At 43.9% G+C, this 19,320-nt stretch overlaps 1 protein-coding gene across 1 annotated transcript in view; it reads right to left on the reverse strand.

Moving 5' to 3' along the window:
* Window positions 1-19,320, reverse strand: part of Tango6 (transport and golgi organization 6 homolog) — a 159,178-nt gene that overhangs the window by 16,386 nt on the left and 123,472 nt on the right. The window contains exons 16-17 of the mRNA XM_050144150.1: window positions 16,963-17,114; window positions 8,808-8,921 (exon numbers count right to left, since the gene is read on the reverse strand). Coding sequence (XP_050000107.1) covers window positions 8,808-8,921; window positions 16,963-17,114 — 266 coding nt within the window. The remainder of the gene's footprint in view (window positions 1-8,807; window positions 8,922-16,962; window positions 17,115-19,320) is intronic.

Consider the following 19,320-nt stretch of genomic DNA (forward strand, 5'->3'; position numbering starts at 1 on the left):
AATACAAAATACATTGGTCTAATCTAGAGAAAGGCTGATAGAATGGATTTTTTCAAACCTGATTCTGGTATGTGCATACAAATGTTATGTAGAGGTCAGAAGATGACCTTGGTGAAGGTCCTTGCCTTCTACTCATTTGAATAGGGTCTCTGTTGATTTTTTGCTGAGTATGCAGGTTGATGACCCACGCCCCTATCTGCCTGTGATCACTGAGATTCCAAACACTTATCTGTCATGCTTTTAAGTTGGGTCTGAGGATTCTTCCTCCCCCCGCCCCTGGGGTTTCTCTGAGTAGCCCTTACTGTCTTGGAATGCACTCTGTAGATCAGGCTAGTCGTGGACTCAGAGATTCACCTTCCTCTGCCTTCCGAGTGCTGGGATTAAAGGCATGCGCCACCGCATCTGTCTGGCTTGGGTCTGAGGATTCTAACATAGGTCTTCTCACCTGAGCAGCAGGCACTTTTACCCACTAAGTCATCTCCTCAGCCCTAAGCCTGGTTCTTCTTTTGCATACTGACTCACCTTAACGATGTCACGTAAGGAACCCTGGATACATGATAAATCTTGTTTCTGATGACAACTGAATTAGACACAAGGAAGAGGGGAAGATGCTAGACTTTCACTAGCTTTTGGCCAAGGTCAATTGCCAGAGGCAACAGGAAACCAGTGCCGCTGCTTCCTGGCATTAGCTTTGGAAAACTATTAACTACAGTCTCTCTACAAGCCTTACTTTCTTCATTCACAAAAGGAGATGTCTGGTTTCCTTCCCAAAGGCTGTTCCATGGAGCAGTATTACTTGGCCACTTAAGATGGCAAAGAGTCCTTAGTAAATGAATTTAAGAAAGTGTTAGTCTCTTTGCTACAGAACTTCTCAGGCTCCTTACTAGGCCAACATGAACTGAATCTCTAGGACAGTCCCCCACTGGCTACAGTACTTCCCAAACTTTGACATTATTTCAAAGGAGCAACTCAAGAGGTTACTATGCCAATGGACATCTTTGTGGTATGTAAATTATCTCTAAGGTTTCTTCCACTTCTCAAGAGAGTCTTCTTGGGCCTTTTGGATTAGAATGAGAAGGATGAGGAAAAGGCTTTCTATGGAAACGGAAGTATTCAGACATCAAAGCCAGGTCTTCCACATGGGGATCCATGTAAATGGGGATGTGGAGGAGAAGGAAGGGAGACATTTTCAGTGTTAGGGTTTCAAACTGCCACCTACTTTAGCACTAGAAGAGGCTAAGAATTTCTAATTCAGTGGTTGCAGTGAGGTGCTGAAGCCTAACCTTTGTACCATTGCTTCTCAAATCCACCATCCATGCCATACAGATTTGTCACTGTTGAGGAATCTATGGCTCCACTCATGTCCTCAGCACTAACCTCTCACAGGAGGTTGAACTTGAACCTGATTTTATATAGATCAGATATCCCACGCCCCACTTAGCCCATGCAAACGGGGGATGGCCATTCGATCTTAGTTGGGATATCAAGTCTCTCCTCTGTAATGTTTGCCTTTAGGTCAGAACAGGATCTGGTGTTGGTGCTGTAAGTACCGTGTACTGGACAGCTGTCCCACTGGGCCTGTGAGCAGTGACATTGCCTCACTAGGAAGAGCAAAGGTAAGAGGAGCAGACATGAGGTGCAGTCAGGAATCAGTCTGGGTCTGATTCCTGGCACCATCTGGCTCAGCCCTCCTTTTATGAGCACAATAGACTAAAAGATCCCTTTGCAGGGCTGGAGAGGTGTCTTGGTGGTTAAGAACATGGCTGCTCTTGCAGAGGACCCAAGTTCAGTTCCCAGCATCTACATGGTGGCTCACAATCAGCTAATCCAATTCCAAGGGATCTAATCCCTCCTTCTGGTCTCTGTGAGTACCAGAATGCACAGATATACATGCAGGCAAAACATCCCCACACATAAAGTAAATTTTTTAAAAAAGAAAAATTTAAAGTCCCTTTGCTTCAGTTAGTTTATGCTAGGTGTTTATTATTTTAATCCAAACAAAATTCTGAGTATAGTTATGTCTGTCCTTCATACCTCTTGGAACTAAAGTGCACATGTTCCTCTTGAAACCCCACTGAGATGACAGTAAGGGTGTTTTTTGTTTTTGTTTTAAGTGGCACTACCTAGAACAAAGAGAACTAATATGGTAACAACGGTCACACAAGATCTGATGCTAGAAAGCAGTTGGACAAATCTTGGAGTCATAGTTCTGATTTTCCCAGGAAAGCACAGCTTTACCTCGGTATTCTGGCAAATTACTAATAGCATCCTTTTACTTTTACATAGCTCAGTTTGGAAGATTGTCTAATTAATTAATTAACTAAAACAGGCATGGTAGTACATGCCTGTAATCCCTTAGCACTTGGAAAGTGGAAGCAGGAGGACCAGAAATTCAAGGTTAGTCTTAGCAGCCCAGCAGAGACAAGGGGCTTTATTTTGTGATGATGAAAATGTTCTGGAAATGAATGGTAGTGATGGCTGCATGCCTTACAAATATACGAAAGTGATGAATTCTTTAAGAGTAAATTTTATAATATATGAATTATATGGATTTAAGACATTGTGTGAGAATGGAATACAAGCTGTGAGGAGCAGCACACACTCACTGGACCTCTTTCTGTGCCAGCAGCAGTGGCCTTCTAGAAGCCTGTCCCCACCTGGCTTGTCCTTGCCTGGCCTTTCTTAAGTTGCCAACTTTGCTTGGGTTGTGTCTGTGCTTGACCTGACACCTTCCCACTCCTGACACCCTTTATCCCTGTTCTCTCAGCCTCCTGGCTCAGATCCTTGGACAAATGTACCCCCGAAACATGCTCTTCAAGACTGAAGGGGACCTCACTTTACTCTCTTTAGCTCAAGGGTCTGGGGCTATGACTTCATAGCTGCAATCCCACACACGCACCTCATGTCTGGCAGATGATGAGACCTTGAAAAAACAGGCACCAATTGCTGACTAAACACTGTTTTCGAGACAGGGTTTCTCTGTGTAGCCCTGACTGTCTTAAACTCTGGTCTTCATGCTTGTCAGACCCTAAGCCATAACTCTAGCCTCCTGAAAACATTATCTTAAAGCAAATAACTGCACTAGTAATGAATAAAAACGGACAACAGTCATGGGTCTAATTGCTCACACTGACAGAATTTTAAGTGACTTCTTTTTTTGGGGGGAGGGGTTCAAGACAGGTTTTCTCTGTAGCTTTGGAGCTCCAGGGAACTCACTCTGTAGACCAGGCTGACCTCAAACTCACAGAGATCTGCCTGCCTCTGCCTCCCGAGTGCTGGGCCGCCACCAACTGGCTTAAGTGACTTCTAAACGATTGCCTAGAGATTCAAAACGTGGCAACATCTAACTCATGGCTTCTCTGAGCAAGCTGTCAGAAGGTTGTTGTGTTGGTTCAAATGAGAATGGCCCATAGACTCATATATTTGAGTATTTGGCTCCCATTGATAGAACTGTTGAGGTGTGGCCTTGGAGGAGGTGTCTCACTAGGAGTGGGCTTTGAGGCATTAAAAGCCCATGTCATTCCCAGTTAACTCTCTCTGCCTTGTGCTTTTGGATCACTGCTTCAGCACCATGTTTGCTACCATGCTCCCCACCATGATGGAAACCCTCTGGAATGGTGAGCCCCAAATTAAATGTTTTATTTTATAAATTGTGTTGATGATAGTATTTTATTATAGCAATAGAAAAGTCACTGAGACAAGAATGATGACTGTGTATATTGAGCCATTTGTTTTATTCTGCTTTCTTTCAAGCCTGACTTAATTTTCTGAATTTAAGGAGCCAATCAGACCAGAAGCACAATTTTCAAATGTTTGTTCCCACACATTAAAAGCAATGTTTAGCTAGGCACGATGGCATACTACCTTTAATCCCAGTACTTGGGAAGCAGAGGCAGCAGATCTCTGAGTTCAAGGCCAACCTGATCTAGTTCCAGGACAGGCTCCAAAGCTACAGAGAAACCCTGTCTCAAAAAAACAAAAACAAAGAGTTAACTAGTAACAAGCCTGAGCTATTGGTCAAGCATTTATAATTAATATTGAGTGTCTGAGTGGTTTCTTGGGAGTGGCTTAAGGACAGAAATTTCTGCCAACAAGAAATTTTCCATTTGATCTGTCTCTATTTTTTAACGCGAATCTGTTTTTGTCAGTGTTAAGTCACACCACAGTCTCTACTTGGCCTAGACAGACTAGTACCAGGTGAATCTAAAACACAAGCACTAGATTCCACCTTCTAGTGTTAGCTATAAAGACTTCTTTTCTAAGGTCCCTACAGTATCACATGCCTCGTCAAATAACTCGTCAATCTGTCCCTACAGTGAAAGCCAAGGAAACAGAAATCCTCTGCCCATGATGGTCCCCTAAGCCTGCATGCCTCATAAGAACCAGCCTGTTCTCCCTCTCTCAGGGAGCAGTTCTCTGTACTGGCTGGATGGCTGCTATGTGAAGGAGTGCCAGCTTCACAGGACGGCCTTCAATTTCTACTCCTTAGTTATTGTCTCAGGACCAAACTTATGAATATGTACATCTAAACACTTCTAATACATAGGATAAGTGAGTCACTGGGCAGAGGTCAAGCTGGGAAGAGGTGGTAGCTATGCTGCACCGTCTTTATTATGCTGCTTAGCTCACGGTTCTGTGTTGAGAGGCTTGTTCTTAACTCTGAAAGCAACACGCTACAGGTCAGAACATGCCATGCCTCCTCTCCTGGTTATTACTAGTAAATTTGCTTTTCAGTCAGCGTGAGGTAGATAGGAGTTTAAAGAAGGTAACTTCTGGCTTCTTAACTGTTATGCTATATATTAGGCACATAGGGGTCTAAAGCTAAATCAAAAAAAGAGACCTTTTCTCTTCAGTAAGAGAGTGAGTGCAGATTTTGTTTTGACTGCCACTAAACACTCTGGCTACTTTTGAATGAACTAAAAATTACCTCATCAATTAGAGGCAGAGATGGTTTCCCTCTTATTCTCAATCCATCTCCCTACCTCCCTGGCCAGTTGCTGTAACCACAGAGATCCTGGGCCGGACACCCACAAGCAGCAGATGAAACCCAGCACTATCTTTTGGCTACCTTTAGCTGGAGAGATGGGGATTAGCAGGACAGAAAGGAAAACTTCATCAACAGAGCAGCATTTTCACTTCATCTGTTCCTGGGGGCAAAACAGCTCTCAAGAGAAATGTCAGTGTAAGCTGAGCAGTTCTCTCCACTCCTCATTACGGTGGCCCCAGTTATAATCACAACCACGGTGACAAGATTTAACACACCTGGTCTCAAGGATGCAGCGGGGGAGTTAGGCATCCATCCATCCCATTTCCTTCCTTCACCCACTGAGTAAGCACAATTTGTAAGTTTCAGTGAGTGTGGCCCTGAGGTGTGAACAACAGGAGAGGCATTTTCTGTTGACACCACTTTTTAAAAGTGACAGAGATCTTCAAGGCCACAGGTTAATTCCTGTTTGGTGAGGCAAACAGTGCTGCTTTCATTAGCTATACGCAGATGTGAGGCACTTAGATAACGTTTCTTTTCTTTTTCTTTCCTCCTCTTCCCCGGGCCCTCCAGTAGCCCATGTTAGTCTTGAACTTGGTTATTATGAAGCCAGGGTTAACCTGATCCTCCTGCTCCCAACCCGAGTGCTGAGATTACAAGCACACAACAGCACACCCAGCTTTTAGAGTTCCTGCTTCAGCTTTCATTGTTCTCTAATTCACACACGCACACACAATTCTCTTTTATTGCATATGTACATGTGTGCATAGCATTACTCATACTTCATAAGAATTTTTCCTCTTTTGATATTGGGGTCAAACTTATTGCGGTCTACAAGTGAGCTACACCCCATGTCCAAAGTTTTATGGCTTTGTTTTGTTTTATCTGTGCAACCCAGGAGCACCTGTTCTGTAGCAGACAGAGCTGAACTTGTGACTCTCCTGCCTCCAGATCTCAAATTTGGGGATTTCAAGGGTACAACACCATACTGAGCTTAGATTTTTCTTTAAAAGGTTGTAACTTGGGCTGGGCGATGGTAGCACATGCCTTTACTCCCAGCACTCTGGAGGTAGAGGCAGGCAGATCTCTGAGTTTGAGGCCAGCATGGTCCTCAAAGCGAGTTCCAGGAAAGGCTCCAAAGATACACAGAGATACCTTATCTTGAAAAAACAAACAAAAAAGTTGCAACTTATATTCTTAAATATATTTTATTATTTATTATCTATTTATTTGCATGCACACGTGCATCTCTGTGCATGGGCCTGAGGAGGTAAGAGATATGTCAGATCTGCTGAAGCTAGAGTTTCAGGCAGTTGTGAGCTGCCTGATGTGGGGGTGCTGGGAATTAAACTTGGGCCCTCTGCAAGAATAACATATGCTGGAACTGAAGAGATGGCTTAGCGGTTAAGAGCACTGTCTGCTCTTCTGGAGGTCCTGAGTTCAATTCCCAGCAAACCATATGGTGGCTCCCAACCATCTATAATGAGATCTGGGTCCTCTTCTGGAGTGCAGGCATACATGCAGACAGAAGACTGTATATATAATAAATAAATAAATAAATAAATCTTTCTTTAAAAAACAACAACAACATATGCTGTTAACCGCTGCGCCATTTCTCCAACCTCTTAGATCATCTTTTATTACTAAATACTTTTAGACTGGTAGAAGATTTTAATATAGAATCCTTGTATTCCCTACTCAATCTTCCCAGTTGTTAAGGATTACATAAACAGTGATACTGACTCGGGACCCAGCTCAGCGCAAGCTAGAATGAGTAAAGCTCTACTAGGTTCAACTCCAATTCCAAAAAGAAAAAAAACTGCAACAAGAACAACACAAGGACCACGATGTATTTACTAGAAGCATCATAGATTTGTTGTTGTTTGAGATAGGATCTCACTGTGTAGCCCAGGCTGGCCTTGAGCTCATGATCCACCCGCCTTGCCTCCTAAATGCTGGGATTATACGTATACAGCAGTATGCTTAGCCTAAGTTATTTTCTTGAGTGGCAGAGGATGGAACCCAGGCTTTTCCTGTGCTGAGCGCCAGGCAAGTGTCAGACCATCTGCACCTCAGTCCTGTAGATCTTAACAAAGATGGAAAGTACAGAAGTTTCTTAATTCTTGTTTGTACAGCAGGTTCTGAACAAAAGCTGCATGTATACTACAGCAATTCATTTAATTCTAGGAACCATCAGTTATGTGCACATGTCCCTGTCTTATCGCCAGACAGACTAGGTGAGAACTCCATCACTGCACAATTCTTCCCAGAGAAAAGCTCTTGTGAGTCAGCTCGGCCACTCTTCCCACTTCCTTTGTGTCACTATTAGTCACAGCCCCAGTATTCATTTCCTGCCATCGTCCTCGCTAACTAAACTTTGATTTTGTTTCAAGCAGAAATGCGCAGGCTAAATGCAGCATGGAGACACCTTACCGTGGGGGTGGTTAGGTGAGCAATGACTGAAACAAAGTAAGCTGAGGGGGGTGATGGTAGAAAACTGCCCACCCCCCCACAGGATGCAAAATGCCTACAATTGTTTTTCTCTCACCTTCTTTATTTCCCATTTAATCAGTTCTAGGGGCCATGCCTACTGCAGCCACACTGCTACTAGGAGACAATGGGCCGTGACAATCCAAGAAACACTGGCCTTTCTATAGCTAAGTTACTAAGAAACACACAGTTCTTGTGATTTGATAAAAACAAATCCTCACTTGACGAGCCCACCACAATCAAGCTTTTCTAACTTGCAGGTGAACACGTTCATGCCACATGAGCCCATGCAAACCCAACCTTACCCTAGGCAAGGCACATGTGAAGGCAGAGAAGAGCAGCCGAGGGTGGCAGACAGGGAAGTGGCCGTTTGGAAACCAGCTGCCAGGCTGAACGACAACAAGTAGGCATTTATGGAGACAGCGAGGCTGTCAAGGTCGGAAGGGGATAACTAAGAGTGCCTACATGTACAAACAGGTGTTGGTGACCTGATACGGTGAAACACAGGCATGAATAAGCCTCTCTGTGACAGAACAATCACTCTCACAATGGCTTCCCGGAGGTTTGGTTAAATACTGATGTGCGAGCCGCAGATCAGTCTGTGGGTGCCAGCAAGTGAATTATTAATGCAGACTCTAATCTGAAAGCAGTTGGGGAGGTGGTTCCATTAGAAGCAAGAGGGAAACTCATTTTGAGTTCATTCACTCTCAGCACACATTTCGATTCATAAACTTTCTTCCTGTATTGGCCATACAATGGGGAGAGGTCCAACCAAACCACTTGAAGGAAAGAAGAAAGTATAATTTACGCCACAACTCAGAGCTGGAAAGAAGTCTCTTAAATGAAGCCTTCCATCCCTAAGCATGAACAGTGAAGTGGGTCAGAAAGACAAGCCACCAGAGCTCAGGCTGCAGAGCAGGGTGAATGCGCTCCAGCTAGCTCACTGTGGAGCCTGCCCTGAGACTGCCAGGACTCACAGCCTCTGTAAACACGCGTGGTTTTCCCGCAGCAGCTACTGTGCTGCTAATGCCTCATAGAGACTCTTACTGGAGATGCAAGTCATACCATTTTCTTGCTATGAAAACCTCAACTCAAATCTAAGAAAGACGTTTAAGCTGAACCTATACAAGGAAGACTGGGTCCAGAATAACACAAGGAAGGGAAGATGCACGGCAGGGGGGGGTGGGGGTGGGGGGGGGGGTGGGGGGGGGGGGGGGGGGGGGGGGGGTGGGGGGGGGGGGGGGGGGGGGGGGGGGTGGGTGGGTGTGGGGGNGGTGTGTGTGTGTGTGTGTGTGTGTGTGTGTGTGTGTGTGTGTGTGTGAAGCTGGCTTACCTCAGTTGCTTTCTGGCTGAGTCCCCGCAGCAGCAGCACAACCACATGGATCGCGGCTCTGCGCACCTGAACATCATTGTCGGACTTAGCTACAGCAATCAGGCAGGCTGTCACCTAGGAGGGTGAGGGAAGAAGTCAATAGGAGCCAGGATTGCATAACTACCGTAGTCTTTCAACTGCGTTCATCTCAATTACACACTACCTAAGAGCAAGCTGGCTTAGAAAGGGGTGGCTTAGTTTTCTCATGCTCAATGAAGAAGGTGAGATCAGTGGTAGAGGTCCTGATACAGCCAACTGTTTCTGGAAAAGGTCAAAATCTGGTTTGAAATTCAGGGGTGGAACCAAGGAGTGGGAAGGCAAAGATGTCTACAGAATATGTTTTCAAAAAAGGCAAGGCCAAATGCAAGTATTCCCTAAAATTGGAGAAAGGTATTATGTGCTTATCTTCAGGAACTTTCCATCAGAGGAAGGACAGATGGGCCAGAGCAGTTTCTAGGGCCTGAGGACCATGAGGCTCAGCTAATCAGCTTCGGAGTTCCTGGGCTACCATGCGACGGGTATGCCATTAATGACAGTCTGAGCACAGGGCTATGAGGAGAGAGACACTCATCTCCCTCTGCATGTCCACCCAGTCCTTCAAACCTAGTGTCCGTTCTACGAAGACAGCATGGCCAGTTTCAGAGGTGCTCTGCCTGCGTCTCTTCCTTTGTAGACCGGATCTTTCAGCACTCAGGCACTTTCAAAGACAATTCCATCTCAGAAAAGAAGGACTAGAAATTACTTGCAAACATGGTGTCATGTGGGCCAGTGAGATGGCTCAGAGGGGACAGGTGTGAGCTACACAAGCCTGGTGCCCCAAGCTCTATCTCTGAAGTGTTATAAAGGGGAAGGAGAGCCAGATCCCTAAAAACTGTCCCTTGACCCCCTGCACTAAAATAAAACATAGTGCCATACACACAGCTAATAATTACACGTGATAAAAATGAGACAGTGCAAGGCTGGGGATGGCGCTGCAGGTAAACTGCTGTTGTGCAAGCTTGAGGACCTGAGTTAGAAACTGGTACACACAGAGGAAGAGGAGGAGGGGAGGGGAAGGAAAGAAACACAGAGAGAGATTCTAAATCCTGCGCCAGATATCCTACCACTGCTCCTCACAAGCACAAAGATACTCTAAAAGGTCTATAAGGAGACACCATTAACAAGATGCCTTTCTGAGGCATTCAGGCAAGGCTTAAAAGGAAAAACATAACTTTTGTGTGTCACATGGCAGTAACAAGCTGCAAGTATGTCTAAATTATTCAATTGGTTTCTCACATAGTTTTGCTATTAGGTTTTCATTGTGTGCTTGTATTTCTTGGCCAACAGTGGAGAGAATTCTAGCCATGATAAGAAAATAGCCAGACCGTGTACTAGAAAACATGTATAAATACTTATTATGTTCAAAGGATGGGGAATACAGGCACAATGAGGAAACAGGCTTGTGTAGAAATTTTAACTATGCAGGTTGTATTTTTCACAGCTTTCAAACAGTTGGGCAGAGTTCAAAGTACCTAATTAATCAGTGATGGCAGAGAGATTAGAAGAAGGAGGCTTGTTCTGAAATATAATTGCATCTGTGATGCGCTGGCATTCCATCAAGTTAAGCATCTAATAGACACACTTGCAGTTTGAAAAGGAAGAAAAATCCCAGAAACTGCAACCCATGGGGGAACTGCTGTTCAGTAAGATCTAGGAAGCTGCTTCTCTGCTTTGGACCTGGGACCCCCAACCCTAAGGCCAGCAGGGGCAGCTTCCATGCCCCTGGCATTAACGGCAGGCAGAAGCATTTTAGTTAGGAATTCCTTGGGCCACCTCCAAGGAGGCAACAATATAATAGCTACCTTCACTTTCAAGCTTAGTATTTACAAGGTAGGAACTGAAGACAGAGAAACAAGTTATAGCTAAGGTTGTAGTCTTTCCAGACACACGAAAGTTTTTCTTATTTGGTTTCATAACATAGGAAGCCAGCCCACAGCAACATCACAAGCAGAGGTCTGAGTGACTGCCCCTGTGCCTCTCAAGGTTTAGCGTTGGATGCAGGATTCCAGTTTTGGAGACCAAGGTTTCCCCTTCAAAACCCTGCTGGTGCCTGCTTTTGCCTCCACTGTTCTGCCCCCCTGCGCCTCTCAGTACAAGCCTGGTTCTGATAGTTAAGCTATAATTTGGATATCTAGGGAGAAGAATCCTGTTTGGAGAAGGGCTTTTCTCTTCAAAGTTAATTCTTCAATCCCTATGCTATATCTTGAAGGTACAGTGGAAAAAACTGTGCAAGTAGTTGTCCAGGACAATCAGGAAGAGGCCTAAGATCAGAAGAGGCCAATGAACCTTTCTCTACACCTCTGCCATGAGGACCACATTCTACATAAGGAATTCAAGGCAGTAGAATTTTTGTATGGCCTTGTATATGTCATCTAAAGGTCAGAACATCCTCCTGCTCAGGTCAAGCACTTGTGCCTAGCTCATACACTGCTTTCCTGAAAGCTGGTACCATGGATTTCTGCCTAACTCTAGAAGTGGGGAGCTGGCAAGGCTGTTACCTTCCATTTTCCTAACACTCCAGGGCTAGTCTCTCACCTTTCCAAGGACAGACTCAACATTGCCTTCCATCTCTAAAAGCCTTGGTGAACCACAGACATGATGTAAGGTCTTTACTAATTTATAATATTCCTAGTTTCCATTTCTAAGCTTTCCCATAGGACAGAAATCCACTTTGGATTAATTTGGGACACTTGCCCTGAAGGTCAATGCACCTATCCTAATGAGTGATACTGCTTGCTGAAGGCTTCCTCTTCACAGGCAGAATCATGGAAGCCATTTTCCCTTCTGAAAGTCATACAGAAGGGAAGATGATGGCTGCTTTGGAAACATTAGTGGCCAGTTTGAGAAACTGAACATTTCATAGGAGCCACAGAAATAAGGAAGATCATCACCCCCAAACAGCTGGCACACACCTGTATAAGGAAGACTATGTAAATAATGACAATAAAATGGCAAGATTACCAATAAGCACTTTGGAAAGCCCCAGGAGAGAAGCTACTAGAGTTGAGGTGTGCATCAAGAAGCCATGACCTCAGTGTTCCAGTGTCCCTTTCTCCCTTTCCCTGAAGCTTCATTTGTTAAAATCCAGTTGCTGTGCTCACATGTCTGAAACTGGATCTACTGGAGAACTATAAAGCAATGGTTAGCCGGGCGATGGTGACGCACGCCTTTAATCCCAGCACTCGGGAGGCAGAGGTAGGCGGATCTCTGTGAGTTCGAGACCAGCCTGGTCTACACAACTAGTGCCAGGACAGGCTCCAAAGCCACAGAGAAACCCTGTCTCGAAAAAAAAAAAAAAGAAAAAAAAAGCAATGGTTATTATGAGCTCAGCTTACTCATTTAACCTACTGGAAATAAACCGTGATGGTTACTTGAGCTCCTTCAGGGTTCCCCAAAGCATCAGTGGAGTCTCACTGCAGGTACTTTGTTGCATATGCAACTGCACTGATGGTGGAAAAGCCTGTGATCAACTCAGAGCATGTGCTGCTTTGAATGAGAATGTCCCCACAGGCTCTGGCATTTCAACACTTGGTCCCCAGTTGATAGCGCTGTTTGGGGAAGCTCAGGAGCTGTGACCTTGATGGAGGAGGTACATTAAAAGGGGCAGGCTTTGAGTTTTTTCCTTGCATCATTTCTAGGTTGCTCTCTTCATTTTATGGTTATGGTTTAAACAGTGAGCCTTGCTAGACGTGGTGACACATGCCTTTGATCTCAGCACTCAGGAGGCAGAGACAGGCAGATCTCTGTGAGTTTGAGGTCAGCTTGGTCTACACAGGGAACTCCAGGACAACTAGGGTTACATAGAGAGACAATGCCCCTACAAACAATAACAACAAAACAAAGACAAAAACAAAACAAAAAAGGAAGAAAGATGTATGCCTTCAGCTTCCTGTTCCTGCCTTCACACCACCATCATGGACTCCAGCCCCCCAGAATTGTAAGCCTGAATAAGCTCCTTCATATATAGGTTGCCTTTGTCATGTTTTATCACAGCAATAGGAAAGTAACTAATAGAACAGTGACTCTGTACCTGCCTCAGAGCTCAAGTGTGTGGAGTTTTGGGCAGTCATTAAAGTAGGCTCTTCCATGTCCTTGTTACCTGGGACACATCTTATTTCCTGGATTGAGGACAGGCCTCTTCCTACACTGACTTAAATCACAATACTTCACACAGTGATAAAGATGAAAGCCTATCAAGATTTGGTTTCAAGTAACATAGTGCTTAACATGAACAAGAAGTTGTGGAAAAAATGATAATGTACTCTAAACAGGCTAAATCTTGACACCAACAAAGAAGAAAAACTTGAATTCCCAGTAGGAAGAGAAGGGGAAGAGCTGGACCTATACTTTCTCCCCCCTCAGCCAACACCATATAAACTACAGAAGTGTTCCCAATCTGGACCACTCACACATTAGGACAGTTCTCTTCAGATGCCACAGCTAGAGGGGCGAATGTCCCCAGAGCAAAGAGCATCAGAGGAGTGTTTGATGGCTAGTTCAACTTTCTCTCTCTCTCTCTCTCTCTCTCTCTCTCTCTCTCTCTCTCTCTCTCTCTCTTTTTGTTTTTGTTTTTTGTTTTTCGAGACAGGGTTTCTCTGTGGCTTTGGAGCCTGTCCTGGAACTAGCTCTTGTAGACCAGGCTGGTCTCGAACTCACAGAAATCCGCCTGCTTCTGCCTCCCAAGTGCTGGGATTAAAGGCGTGCACCACCATCGCCCGGCTAGTTCAACTTTCTAACAAAGTGGATTATGAACCTGCATTTCTTCTGCCTTCCTAACACTTATCAACATTACTTCTCTAATACAGAGTCCCAGCTCTGTGTGAGCCCTGTGCTTGGTCTAGTGAATCATCTGACCTGTCCATTGTAGACTCTACTGACATGTCAGGCTGCAGAGCAGTCTCTCAAGTTAAGGTTCCTTCTCTATCAGCACTTGAGGCTAGGGACCTCCCAGACTCCAGGATCAGAACCTTCATTAGACGCTGAAGAGCTAATAAAAATGTCTCAGCAATTTGGAATAAATTACACCATTGCATTTCTTCTGCTGTTTTCTCATCTCACACAAAAGAAAACCCCACCGACTTTGTAAGCCCTATGTGGACTGGCCACTACTTTTCCAACGCTGGCTCCTACTGTTCTTTCTCTCACACTCCTCTCTCCAGCAACAACCCACCTGGAATGTTGTCCTCCAGGTACATGGATCACCTCTTTCCTTACATCTTTGCTCAAATGTCACTCAACAGAAAAATCTGCTTTGTTGGAGTGGATATGGCCTTGTTGGAGGAAGTATGTCACTGTGGGGGCAGGCTTTGAGGTTTCCTATGCCCAAAATACTGCCCAGTGTCTCAGTCAACTTCCTGTTGCCTCTGAGTCAAGATGTAGGACTCTCAGCTCCAGCATCATGTGTTCCTGCACACCACCATGTTCCCTGCCATGATGATAATGGACTGAACTTCTGAAACTGTAAGCCGCCACCCAATTAAATGTTTTGTTTATGAGTTGCCGTGGTCATGGTGTCTCTTCACAGCAATAAAAACCCTAAGACAGCGGGCCTTTAATCCCAGCACTCGGGAGGCAGAGGCAGGCGGATCTCTGTGAGTTCGAGGCCAGCCTGGTCTACAAGAGCTAGTTCCAGGACAGGCTCCAAAGCCACAGAGAAACCCTGTCTCGAAAAACCAAAAAAAAAAAAAAAAAACAAAACAAAAAAAAAACCAACCAAACAAACAAACAAAACCCCTAAGACAGTGACAAAATTCAACAAAATCTGGCACTTCTTAAGTGCTATAAACCTGTGTTATCTCAGTCTTCTATATGCTGTGGTTTCCATGAAGAGAAAGGGAAGAGTCTAGAGGCTGAGAAAGCAAGCTGGTGTTCAGGTTTGGGTTCAGTGATGTCAATGCGCAGGACTCTTCTATCCGGCCTCATTCTGTTACAAAGGTATGGCTACTGGCAGCTCTGAGCTGAGCAACTCGGCCTGGCCTGTGTGACCAAGGAAGATCAATGCTAGATTTGCCTAAGATTTTTTGGTAAATAGAAATGACTCACAGATGACCAGAGAATGAAAAAAGGTCAGTCTAGCTCATCCTCAAAGTTTCTTCAAATGTGTCAGCCGCATCAGGGTCTTTGTAGCAATTTATTAGTTGTTTTTAAGCAAGTGTGAGGAACCTGGAACTTAGATTCTAATGACAGGTTGAGAACATCTCTTCTGAAATGCTTGGGACCAAACTGTTGTGGAGTTCAAATTTTTTTTGTGTAAAATTTACATATACATAATGTTATCCAAATATGCAATTTAATTATATTTCACATAAATTTTAGATACCTAGCCAGAAGGTTAATTCTATACAACCCTTTTTCCTACCTGAGATAGGGTTTTTCTGTCTAGCCCTGGCTGTCCTGGAACTCACTCTGTAGACCAGGCTGGCCTCAGACTCAGAAATCTGCCTGCCTCTGCCTCCTAAGTGCTGGAATTAAAGGTGTGTTCTGCCACCACCTGGCCCTATATAACATTTTATGTAATTTTATGTAATTTTATGAAATTGTACCAAGTTTTGTGGTCTAGAAAAATTTCCAACTGTGACATTATACTGTTATTAGCATTTTGGATTTTAGATCATCTTGGATAATTTTGTTTTTATTTATTTATTTATTTATTTATTTATTTATTTATTTATTTATTTATTTATTTATTTATTATGTATATAATATTCTGTCTGTGTGTATGCCTGCAGGCCAGAAGAGGGCACCAGACCCCATTACAGATGCTTGTGAGCCACCATGTGGTCGCTGGGAACTGAACTCAGGACCTCTGGAAGAGCAGGCAACGCTCTCAACCTCTGAGCCATCTCTCCAGCCCATCTTGGATAATTTTGGATTTTAGAGGGATGCTCAATCTGGAAGACATCTTTCAATATGAGTATGAAGTAAACAGGGAAATTAAAGGCAACAAATCATTACATCAAACATATAGATTAATAGGGAATCAATAATTAATATGATCCCCAAAGGACTCTATGTTCTACCACAGAGCTATTAGGACATATATATTTATTGCTGTGCTATCCACTACAGCTAGGAAGCAGATCCAGCCTAGATGTCCATCAAGAGATGAATGAGCTGGGCCAGGGTGGCACATGCCTTTAATACCAGCATTCAGGAGACAGAGGAAAGTGGATCTCTGTGAATTTGAGGTTAGTCTGGTCTACAGAGCAAGTTCCAGGACAGCCAGGACTACATATAGTAAACCCTGTCTCGAAAAGAAAGGGAGAGAGGGAGAGAGAGACAGAGACAGAGAAAAAGGAAATGAGTTACATATATATAGTGAGAAAAGAAAGATGAAATCATAACATTTGCAAAAAAATGAGTTGAACTGAAAATTATCTTAAGGGAAATATCTCACATTTAAAAAGACAAATACTACCTGTTTTCTCTCACCTTTGATCAAATATTTTATTTATATGTGTCCATTCATGTGTGTGTGCATGTTCATGTATGTGCACCCATGGCCGTAGTGTATACATGTTCATGTATGTGCAGCCATGCATGTTTATTTCTCTCTCTCTCTCTCTCTCTCTCTCTCTCTCTCTCTCTCTCTCTCTCTCTCTCTCTCTGTAGAAATCATGAAACTAGAAGAGGGATCCTGAAAGGTAGAAACGAAAGTCTTGGGGAGGGTTCAGAAGATTAAAAAGTAGAAGAAGAACAAAAAGCAAAAAGGGGGAGCAGCAGATACACATGATATGAAATACAAGGAGACAAATGAAGGAGCGAGGAAGGGGATTAGGGAGAGGGGTAGGGGCAGTGGATTAAAAACAACAAAGTACGCATGAAATCTCATAATGAAACTTATTATTTTGTATACTATTTTAAAATAAGTAAATAAAATTCAAAAGTGAACTAAGTTGAGGAAGGGGAGGATGATAGGACAGCCTACAGAGGTTAAATGACAGACTTGTCCCGTTTCAGAGGGATGCAGTAGCAGATAGAAAAGGACTACAGGTTGATCTCCTGACTCAGGAGCCCACACTTTATCACAGTCTCAACAAATCAAACTCTGGGGACAGAGTCAGCATACGGTAGGTACCTCATGAACCACAGGGCCCAGCAGGAAGTCCAGGCGCTGGCACAGCTCTCCCAGGTTGGCTAAGCTGCTGGCCCTGTGTGCAGCATCTGGATCTTTCGCTCCCCTCAGGAATGTGTGGAGCAAAGGCTCCCGGTATTTTGAGACCATGTCCCCTGTAGAAAAAAAACAAAAAACCATCAAAATCCTTTAACATTTCAGCTCTTTAGTGAAGGACTAGCGATTTAACATGGCACACTGCATGGTGCCTTACTCTGCAGTGGGCATATATAACCACTAAGAGTCATGCTCAGAGCTGGGCATGGTGGCTCATGCCTGTAATACAACACTTGGGAAGCTGAAGAAAGTTCTCGTGTTCAAAATCAGCTTGAACTCCACAGTCAGCTTCAAGGCAGACTGGGCTCCATGCTAAGACTTCTCTCTGTTAGATATGCTAATGTTATTTAGATATGAAAATTAACAAAGCATCATCTTTAGCCTATAAGAAGTCAAAGGTTAAACGGTGGGTGCAAACAAGTGCTGACAACTGTGGTCCTGACACACTCCATGCAGTTCTGTGTCTCTCTCTGCCCTGTGGACATCAACATGGACCCGGGGATGACTCAGCCAGTATATTTTCAGCATAGAAAATCGGTACACACTCAGGGCTGGAGATGGAGCTCGGCGGGTAAAGTGCTTGCCTAGCATGCATATTGCTCTCGGTTGAATCCCTAGCACTGGCTAAAACTCAGTGTGGTGGAGACCTGTAATCCCAGCACTCAAGGGGCAGGAAGAACAAAAGTTAAAGGTGATCCTCAACTACAGAGCAAGTTGGACACATGAGACTTAAAAAAAAAAGTGTTCAAACTTGGGCTATTTGACATTTAAGTCCTATAACATACTACATTTAAGATATTTGCAACGAAAAAGAAGATATGCTCTTCTACTTTTCCCATAGTGCTCTGCTTCTCTGGAGTTGAGAAGAGGCTTGCTCATTCTGCAGAGTGTAATATAGATCCAGGGCTGGGTTCGAGTTTGGTCTCTGCTCTAAACAATAATGTGACCTTGGACAATAAACCTCCCCTCTTTAGACAGAGTAGAGATGAGCCCATGAGACAAGATGATCCTTCTGGTTATAAATCTATAGGTTTGTGAATAATTTTGTTTAGCGAAAGGGACACGAGAGCTAACAGTCCCAGGAAAGAAGAGGGGGCAACATTCATAAGCCCTGCGGTATGAGTTTGTGCAGTTAAAGGAAGTAGGTTCCTTGTCAAGAAGGAGGGCACAAGAAAATAAAAGAGGTCTGGAAATACAGAAGGGAGAGAAATTGCAGGATAAAAAGAATAAGCATAAGAGAACCAAATTAGTTGTTAATAACAGACTTAAAATCAAAATAAATGGTAAAAAAATACATTCTAAGTTAATTGATTATTTCTTAGTCTCTTGTTATTACTATTATAGATAGGGTTTTCCTGTAGTTCCAGTTGATCTGGAACTCACGATGTAGCACAAGCTGGCCTCAAAATAATGGCTATATATGTATGCCATGTATGAGGGCAGAAGAAGGGGATCAGATCCCCTGGAGCTGGAGTTCCATGTGGTTGTGAACTACCTGATGTGGGTGCTGGCAACTGTTAGAAGAGAAGCAGGCATTCTTAACTACAGAGCCATCTTTCCAGCCCACTGTCATTATTATTAATTTTGGTTTTTGAGATAGTCTCACATAGTTCAGGCTGGTTTCAGTATTGCCATATAACAAAGACTGGTCTTGACCTCCTGATCCTTCTGCTTCTACCTGCCAAGTGCTGGAAGTACAGAGCCTGTGCCACCATTACTGATCCCTTAATTTTTGCAGTGCTGGAGATCAAAATCAGAGCCTTGTGCATTCTAGTCATGTGCTCTACCATGAAATTACACACCCAGCCTAATTTATTAATTTATAAAATATTTATTAAGCATACATTTCAGGCACTGTCTTAGGTACTGAGACCAATTACATTTACAAAAACAGACTCTTAATGACGCTCATTGCCTAACTGAAAACAAAACAGAAGAGAAAACTGACAATGTGGTGCCATGGAGATGCTCTGATCAGTAATTTGACTCAGTTTCTTTTCTACTAAGAACAAAAACATCATCTTCATCACCATCAGCAGCATCAGCATCAAAACCATGACCACCACCATCGTCACCATCATCACCATCGTCACCACCATCACCATCATCACCACCATCACCATCACCATCATCACCACCATCATCATCACCATCACCACCACCATCATCATCATCACCATCATCACCACCATCACCATCACCACCATCATCACCACCATCATCACCACCATCACCATCACCACCATCATCACCACCATCAGCAGC

Source organism: Alexandromys fortis, unplaced genomic scaffold (genome assembly GCF_014885135.2).
Source record: "Alexandromys fortis isolate MF-2015 unplaced genomic scaffold, M_Fortis_MF-2015_v1.1 scaffold_1, whole genome shotgun sequence".
Classification (NCBI taxonomy): Eukaryota; Metazoa; Chordata; class Mammalia; order Rodentia; family Cricetidae; genus Alexandromys; species Alexandromys fortis.